Source organism: Centruroides sculpturatus, unplaced genomic scaffold (assembly GCF_000671375.1).
Source record: "Centruroides sculpturatus isolate CEXI.00-Female unplaced genomic scaffold, Cexi_2.0 scaffold823, whole genome shotgun sequence".
NCBI classification, from domain to species: domain Eukaryota; kingdom Metazoa; phylum Arthropoda; class Arachnida; order Scorpiones; family Buthidae; genus Centruroides; species Centruroides sculpturatus.
This window is the reverse complement of record NW_019385060.1, coordinates 111,632-121,424: the sequence shown is the minus strand read 5'-3', so window position 1 is coordinate 121,424 and position 9,793 is coordinate 111,632. Positions and strand designations below refer to the sequence as shown.

At 34.5% G+C, this 9,793-nt stretch overlaps 1 protein-coding gene across 1 annotated transcript in view; it reads right to left on the bottom strand.

Annotated features, from left to right (window-relative positions):
* The window catches only part of LOC111634102 (SCO-spondin-like), a 60,568-nt gene that overhangs the window by 40,691 nt on the left and 10,084 nt on the right, over positions 1-9,793 (bottom strand). The window contains 1 exon segment of the mRNA XM_023378779.1: positions 253-441. Within this exon segment, the coding sequence (XP_023234547.1) occupies positions 253-441 (189 nt within the window).

The following is a 9,793-nucleotide window of genomic DNA, read 5'->3' as shown; positions in this document are numbered from 1 at the left end:
TAACGATTCGATGAAAGTTTATGAAACGTTCCATTTAAAATTGTTAAAACATTTCATGAATATTTGAAAGAAAAGTATCATTGATATACCTTAATTAATTTTGGTATGAAATTATTTAGAATTATTGCTTTTGTAAATTAAAAATGAAAAATGTTTAAAACAGAACATGTGAAATGTAATAAAAATTACAAAATATTTCGAAAATTTCAAGTTTTTATTTGTTTATTTATGATTTAAAATCATTCTTAAATTAATCAGAATCGCATTCTTCTGGAAGTATGCACAAGCCGCTTGGAGCTCTTACATATCCGTATTTGCAAAAACAACCTGGAACACACATTTTTTTACAGATCCTTACTGGATTTCGGTAACTTTCGCATGTGACTGGACACGCAATTCCACATTCGTTATATTCTTCTAAAGCTCCACAGTCATCATCACCTGAAAACAATGAAATATTAAAATTATGATTTATTGCTGAATATTCAAGTGGTATTTTGCGATAATTCGAAACAGATCTGCGAAGATTTTTCCATTTATCTCCATTGTAATGCAATGAATTGAAAACCTCAGATTTGTATTTGTTAACGCATGATATAACACTACGATATGAATTCGTGTTTGGATTCGTTTAGGACAGGCGTGGCGAACCTATTGCATGCGTGCCCAAAGTGGAACAAAGGATAAATCATCTGGCACGTAACGTATCACGATTTCGATTTATCATCTGTCTTTTTCAATCGTTTTTTCGGTTTATCACTTGATCATCCTTTTGAAGTCACTTTGTTTACATTTATTGTAGTTAAAGCATATTCGTTTAATTTATTTAAAATCTTTGGCACGTATAAACATCTTTAAAAGTAAGTATGCTTACTCTATGGCACGTAGGCTCAAAAAGATTCGCCATCCCTTATTTAGGGCAATGAAACTCGTGGAATATCTGCCGAGAGGATGTCTCTCGGAAGGAGTTTTAAGGGAAACTGGCCCATATTTAGATGTTACAATCTTCACGTTTCTAACAGCTAGATAGTTCAGTGGTTTTATTCACTCGGTCATTGGTGGGCACCACGATAAGGACTATTGGTTTGTTTGTTTAGTTAAGTTATATGGCAACGCAACACTTGGGCGGTCTGCCTAGAGGGAGATGCCTTCCAGGAGGTCTTTTTAAGGGTTAATGACCCGTATTCAGGCGTTCCCTCGGCCAGCCACTCCTGGCGAGGCGCGAACCCACGACCGTTCGAACTCCCAGTGTTCAGGGAACGGAACCGCTTGGCCACTAGTGGGCAAAAGGACTATTGAACAAGGATTATCATGAATATTTATGGCGATTTATTGAGAGGAATGAGATTCACAGTAGGGTTGACCTCATTGTAGGGTGAGATCTATAATCTCGTCTTACAATGAAGTCAACTCTCTTGACGACCGGATAGCCAAGCGGTTAAGATGTCAGCCTACTGCTCTGGGAGACCGAGGATCGAATCCGGACAGGTTGAAAAGTCTAAAATAAAATGGAGACCTGTCTAAACGGGTAAAAATTCTTATGAAAGCAGCGATTTTCTGTTAATAAAAGCACGTTCAAAACTGGAAACCTGCCAAACAAGTAAAAATGTTATGTACAGTATAACTCCGGTTTACACAGTTTCCGGCCATATGATGATTAGTCGTAACCCAAACTATTTACAGTTACACAAATACGTAACCTATTTCATCAAAATGATATCGTATTTCTTCCGAACATTTAAAGAGAATGCTATTTCTAAACATACTGCTATATAGTCAACTACTCTTTCATATCTTTTGCTGGGACTGAAATTTTCATTCTAATCAGGAGTGACAGAATATATCGGAAGGTTGTTAATTATAAAAGAAAATTTTTCTTAATTAATATTATTATTGTTATTATTAAAACNAGATTTAAATTATGATTTATTGCTGAATATTCAACTGGTATTTTGCTATAATTCGAAACAGATCTGCGAAGATTTTTCCATTTATCTCCATTGTAATGCAATGAATTGAAAACTTCGAATTTGTATTTGCTAATGACACGACACCACGATATGGACTATTCGACATCAATCACCATGAATGAAAAAACCCCAATTTCTTATTCATGATGATTTATTGGGAGGAATTAAACTCACAATAGGGTGACTTTATTATAGAATTATATCTATAATCTTATCTTCTTATCGGTCAGATGATCGAGTGATTAAAGATAAAGAAATCCCAGAAACTTTTTGGGGATGAACCATCCTGATATATTGACCAATCGACTGACCCATTATGGACCCATTATCACCTCTCATGCCCACAGGGAGGAAAATTAAAAAAAAATATATCGTTCTCTTAACAGGCCGACTAATTTCAGTTGATTAACATGGATAAGGAACAGGAAATATCAACTTAACTCTAGCTATTCACGAATTTCAGAATGAATTCAACACGAATCCATTTTGTAAAAACTTTTCATTGTAAGAAATACGTAAAATAAGTGTTCAATATTTTTATTGGGAAGAAAATTCTTGTATTCTCATGCAACGAAAGAATATCAGCTAATTTGAACACTTTTGTGCAAACTGTGCAAATAAAAATAATATTAAACTATACCTTACCGTGAGGACAATAGCAACAGCAACGGCAGTAACGAATAAGAGAATGGTTTGCATCTTGAAAATTTGATTCTGAATCGAAAAAGAGGATTTATATGTATATACAAATTTTCGGACTGAGCAAGGGACATCTGGTTTACGATGTTACTGTTATTTTAGATGATCAATGATAAGATTAAGAAACAAGGTTTTTCAAATATTTATACAAGGTTAATCGATAAAAGCGTTAAAACTTTATTTAATTAGATTTTATATACAGTACTGTATATTAAAAAAACCCCCGAAAAATCCACTGGAACGAAATTTATTCTGTTTTCACAGTATTTAATTATACGATTGTTAATATTTACCATAGGACTCTAGTACTTATGAAACCGTGCCGGTAATTGTTGTGCAATCAGAAGAAGATGCATAAGAGTCAATATCAAGAAAACAGATACAGGAACAAAGTGCAAGGAAAGATCTATAAACATTTCATAGATTTAGCATAGGCTTAATCTCCAATTTGTTTTATATATTTGACCCTTTCCACCCTTTGGATATTAAATCCTTGACCCCCGACATCTTGTTTACGTTAATATCGCCTGACTGACCTATATTGCCTCCTAAGGTAATATAGGTCAGTCAGGCGATATTATTTTAAAAATTTACCAAAAATCAAATTATCATTATATTCTTATGAAANACACCTAGATAGTTCAGTGGTTTTATTCACTCGGTCACTGGTGGGCACCACGATAAGGACTATTGGTTTGTTTGTTTAGTTAAGTTATGGCAACGCAACACTTGGGCTGTCTGCCTAGGGGGAGATACCTTCCAAGAGGTCTTTTTAAGGGTAACTGCCTCCTATTTAGGCGTTACAGACATGGAGAAAACCCGTCTGTAACGCCTCCACGGGGCTAGCCCGTCCTGGCCACGTGGAGGCGCGAACCCACGACCGTTCGAACTCCCAGTGTTCAGGGAACGAACCACTTGGCCACTAGTGGGCAAAAGGATTATTGAACAAGGATTATCATGAATATTCATGGCGATTTATTGAGAGGAATGAAATTCACAGTAGGGTTGACCTCATTGTAGGGTGAGATCTATAATCTCGTCTTACAATGAAGTCAACTCTGTTGACGACCGGATGGCCAAGCGGTTAAGATGTCAGCCTACTACTCTGGGGAGACCGAGGATCGAATCCGGACAGGTTGAAAAGTCTAAGAAATTTTTCGGGGGTGGTCTGTCTCGATATATCGGTCCTTGTCCCTCACCAACCGACCGTCCCATTATGGATCTGGCCGAATTCGTAATGTGTTTGACAAAAAGGTTCTTAGTACTCACAGGTTGGAGAAAGTTAAAAATTTCTCTTAAAAGCCGCCTATTTTCAAGGGAACAGGACTTTACATGGACAAGGAACGGAAAAACAGCATCCTAACCCTACCTATCCACGAATGTCAGAATGAATCCATCTTGTTAACTGAGAAATTTTCATTGCAAAAAAGTTTTCATGTTTTTATTACATCGAAAATTCGTGTTTTATCGTGCAACGAACGGCAAAATCAGTTAATTTAAACACTTTTTTGCAAGATATGCATATAAAAATAATATTAAATTATACCTTACCTCTTGCGAAAACAATAGCAACAGCAAAGACAGTAGCGAATAAAAGAATGGCTTTCATCTTAAAAATTTGATTCTGAATAGAAGGAAGAGGCTTATATATATATGCAAATTTTCGGACTGAGAAAGGGGCATCTGGTTTACAATGTTACTGATATTTTAGATAATCGATGATAAGATTAAGAAACAAGGATTTTCAAAAACAACTTATATAAGGTAATGAAAGCGTTAAATATTTAATAACTTAGATGATTCTATATATATAAAAAAACCCAAGAACCCGAAAAATCCATTGAAAACGAAATTTCTTCTGTTTTTGCAGTATTTAATTATAATACGGTATCTAATATATAATCGAGACCGGTTGATAATGATAATAATAATAGTAATAATAATAAGCGCAGAGCCCAAACGGTTAGGAGTTGAAAGTTGAAATTTGCTACACAGTTAGGGTACGTCACGAAAACCCACACTAAGAAGGGATTTTTCGAAATCACTCCGGGGAGAAGAGAGACAGGATTAAGGCTTAACACTTCCATCAACAATGGAAGTGTTAATTAACAATGGAAGTGTTAGTAACAATGGAATTGTTAAGAGAAAGCGACGTGCAAAGACGCAGATGCGGTTTTTTTTCGTTTTTGCGGGAAATCGAACATATTTTTAGACCCATCTAAAAATTCTCTAATCAGTCCGGAAACAGGGGGACCCAATTCTTGCATTCTGTGAAAACGGGTAAGGTTAACTATAACGTAATAATTTTAATCTTCGCTATCGTTACTTTTGCTGGAGCAACGCCGGGCCCATCTGCTAGTTATTAATATAAGAATCAGTTTTACTAAGATAGTATAGTAAAACGAAATACCATAATTTTCAGTACTGTCTTAAAAATATTCTGTACGAATGCCACAAATTCGTTTTTTAAATTTTGAGATTCTAATGAAACGAGAGGAAAAAAAACCATTTTTTTTATGTCAAAGATCGGGATCTTGAAATTGGTGATTAACTTTATAACGGTATTAATAAAATATGATATTATTAAAAATACACAGTAAAATTATAAGTGTAAATGATTTAAAACATACAAATGTACAAGTACCGTATATGTAGAACAAAAGTTTAAAACATGCAACTCCATTCAGCTCTTCAAGCTTAAACTGTGGTTCCCGATGCCTAATCCTCGGCGTGTAGAAGTTTTCGATTAATAAAATAGTAGATAAATTACGATATTTATCGAATTGTTTAAAATATTAAAATATCTCGTCGTATTCATATTAAAATTCTCATTAGGCGCGAGGCTTGTGTCACGAAGCATGTGGTTACTCTTTGTGACACTTGTGTGTCACGCAGAGTGCCCACAAGGATTGAAAAAAATGACTTAGGTAATATCATAGTGAATAAGCTCCGAAAATAATTTCTGTAGATAAATTAATATGAATTAGGAAAAAAATTGATCTAGATTTTGTAAATAGATTACAAGTCATGAAAAAAAAATTACGTACAGAAAAAGGTATACAAGAGAAATCTAAATAAAATGGAGACCTGTCTAAACGGGTAAAAATTCTTACAAAAGCAGCGTTAATAAAAGCACGTTCAAACTGGAAACCTGCCAAACAAGTAAAAATGTTATGTACAGTATAAGTCCGGTTTATACAGGTTCCGGCCGTATGATAATTAATCGTAACCCAAATTATTTACGGTTACACAAATACATAACCTATTTCATAAAAATGATATCGTATTTCTTCCGAACATTTAAAGAGAATGCTATTTCTAAACATACTGCTACAAAGTCAACTACTCTTTCATATCTTTTGCTGGGACTGAAATTTTCATTCTAATCAGGAGTGACAGAATATATCGGAAGGTTCTTAATTATAAAAGAAAATTCTTCTTAATTAATATTATTATTGTTATTATTAAAACTATATAATATTTAACCAAAAAATACAATTTATGATTTAAAGTTTCACTTGAAGAAAGCGCATTCCTTTCATTCCTTTTCTGTCATTAAATATGAATCTAATTGATAACTTACCAGTTTGAATTTGTTTCCTCAGTCGCAGCAACCATCGGTATTGTCTGGATTAATATAATTAATACTGAAAATATTATACTTATAGTTACATATCTTTTCTTTTTGAAAGCGTTTGAAGAGTTTACAATTTTAACTTCAGACAAACTGTAAGGGTTGTTCATATTCTTCATTTAGTCTTGTCCACAGCGTATAGACAGGGATATACATAGTCCTATATACTGTATATGTACCCCCTATAACACTGTTGATAATTCCGTTTTATAAGAATTCCATATTGTACGAGTCACTTAAATTTTACAAATACGTGAGCCGTTCACAGCCCGGCACACATATTTGTAAAATCTAAGTGACTCGTACAACATGGAATTCATATAAAACGGAATTATCAACAGTGTTATAGGGGGTCGACTGTATTTAGCTATATATAGCAAAAATTTCGTAATGTAAATTTTGAAATAAAGAAAAATACATTTTATTTTTATAATAGATTTGTTTAATTCAAACATATCAAGTTTCAATTGAAGTTTCATATTTGTTAGCAATACTTGTTTTAAATATTAAATTGTTCAAATGATTTAAATATTATCACTCATAATTACTTTCATGTTATCTAGATCCTCTTTAGCACTGTAATGAATATAAAGAATATTTTATGTCTTATGAATTTCTTAAACTCTATATAAATTATTAATTATTACTGAAATTACTTCATAATAAGGTATTTAAATAAAATATTTTTGATAAAAGGCGGAAGTTCTATTACACGGGAGTATGTATAATGATATAATATGTATTACGTTTCTAAAGCTGTATTTATTTAAATAAATATTTTAGTGTCTACGTATAGAATTTTTGATAACTCATAAAATCACACTGAGTTTAGTAGAGGAAATTTGATATAATAAAGTATAGTTCCTGTAAACAACCGTTTCTCAACCTGTGGTCCGACATGATGGGACAGGTGGTTCTCTGGCAGACTTAAATTTAAACTTTGTTCAATGATGATTCAGTTTAAATATTTTAATTCCAATTTAATTAATTACGTTTCCATATGTGTTAATAGCATGTTTTTAAATTTATACGAGTATTATAAATGGCATAGTATATCTGAAGTGTTGTTAATACCCACATAACTTTAAAATATTTAGACATAAATAAATTAATGGTTCCTAAATTTTTTAAAATATATTTTACTTCTCCTTGGGCTTAAAAAGATTGAGAAACGTTGCCCTAAGAACATGCCGTCCAGTTAATACTTATTATAAATTCTTATAAGTTTCTATCATGCTAATGACTAACTTAGTTCAATTTTATAAGGATGTTAAGAAAATTGACTTATCTTGTATAAGACTCGTTTGATCTTGTATAAGTTCGTTTGATTCTCATCATTCTCGGCGGTAGGTGTTTTATAACAATTACTATGGTCGTTGAAATACTGAATATAAATGGGGGACGGCCGAGCGGTCAAGGTGGCGTCCTATCGCTCTGGGGGATCCAGGATCGAATCCGGACGGGTCAAATAATCCCCAGGAATTTTTCGGAGTGGTCCGTTCGGATATGTCGGACCCCGTCCCTCACCACTCGACTGCATGCATGGGTTTCAAAAAAAGGCCCTCTCAGTGCCCACAGGGAGGAAAGAGTTTTAAAAAAGTGGTGATATGAGGATCCATGTCTTATTCTCGTTCGATATAAACTTCTTTTAAACATTGTAGGTTAACGTTCGGATGGCAGAGGGGTTAAAGTGAGGGTCTACTGCTGTGGGGTCAAATCTAGGTAGGTCGAAAAAGAAAGTTTTCGGGTTACGTCGGACTCTATCNGGCCGCCGTTTGGTGCGCTGCTCCGCGACGAAAACAAGCTTAAGCAATGGCGACGTCGAACGGTTCACACTCGGTAAGTAATCCTACAATTTTTTGTTTATAGCATAGTTTATACGGATTATTCCCAAAAAATTATACGTGTTTTGGAAATGTTGAGTCGAATTAGTCTAGAATCGATTAATTTTATGGAAGAAAATCTTTCAAACAACTGTAGTCTGTAATCTTCACACGTGTCAGGCTGTGATTGGCTCAAGTATTTAAGGATTCCTACAACGTGAAATTCTTATAAACTGAAACATATCTACCACGTTATATGGGGATCTACTGTATAAATGGGGTTTGCTTGCAAAATCCCTGTGGGCGAAGACGCGGATAACAGCTAGTTGTTAATATTTAGCTTAGGCTTAATCCGCAATTTCTTTTGTATATTTGACTCTTTCCACTCTTTGGGTACTAAGAATGTGTCGTTTTTCCATATCCATTAAAAAATGCAGAAAATGCCATGTGGTCAGTCCGTTGGTAATATGCAAATCCCCGTGTTCCGTGGTTTTTAAAAGCTCGCCAGTGACGGCCGGATGGCCGAGCGGTCAAGGTGACAGCCTATCGCTCTGGGGGACCCAGGATCGAATCCAGACGGGTCAAATAATCCCCAGGAATTTTTCGGAGTGGTCCGTTCGGATATGTTGGACCCCGTCCCTCACCACTCGACTGCATGCATGGGCTTGCAAAAAGAGACCCTCTCAGTGCCCACAGGAAAGAAAGAGTTTTAAAAAAGTGGTAATATGAAGATCCATGTCTTATTCTCGTTCGATATAAACTTCTTTTAACCTTCAATGTTTAACGTTCGGATGGCAGAGGGGTTAAGGTAAGGGTCTACTATTGTGGGGTCAAATCCAGGTAGGTCAAAAAAGAAATTTTTCGGGTTACGTCGGACTCCATCTCTCGCCATCTGGCCGAACCCATAATGGGCTTGCTTTAAAAAAGGCTTCTTAGTGTCCTTAGGATGGAAAGAGTTAAAAAAAAACTTTTAGTGTAAGTTCTAACAATAGAAATGATTTGAAGGTTAAGACTATTTACAAAAAAATAATTTTTCAAGTCTTTTCTTATCCTTTTTCGCAATACTACAGAAGTAACAGTCTTTCGGCTTGAAGATGAAAACTTCAAATGAATAACTGGGTACATCGTCATTATGCAAATAATGTTTGATTTTATGAAATAGAAAAGGTGTTATCGAATGAGACTTTAAAAAAATATCTAACATATAAGTTTCTGTATACTTACTACCGTTATATTTTAACAGAAGCTATTTTGATAGAATTCAATCTGTGGAAGATGACCATGGAGATAAAGACTAGTGTTTTCCACTGTAGCCAACTGAAAATTTTTGATGCTTGCATATATCAGGCCTTGACAAAGAACTTATCACTCAGTGGCGTGCGGTCATTAGAAGCGGTGGAAGCGCCGCTTCCCTTGTACTTTATAAAAAATAAATACATATTAATTTTAATTATATGAAAATAATCGCACAATATTTTATTATAACCGCATTATGTATCTTATTACAAATGTTTATACTACACGTGAAAAAAAAATTGCTATTGTATATTAGAATATTAGTGGCGGAGTGGAATCTCTGTATTGTCAGATTCCAAAAAGCCAAATTTGCGCATGCGCTTTACAGAGCACCAACCTCACCCGGTTTAGCCGGTGGAAGCCTACGACCT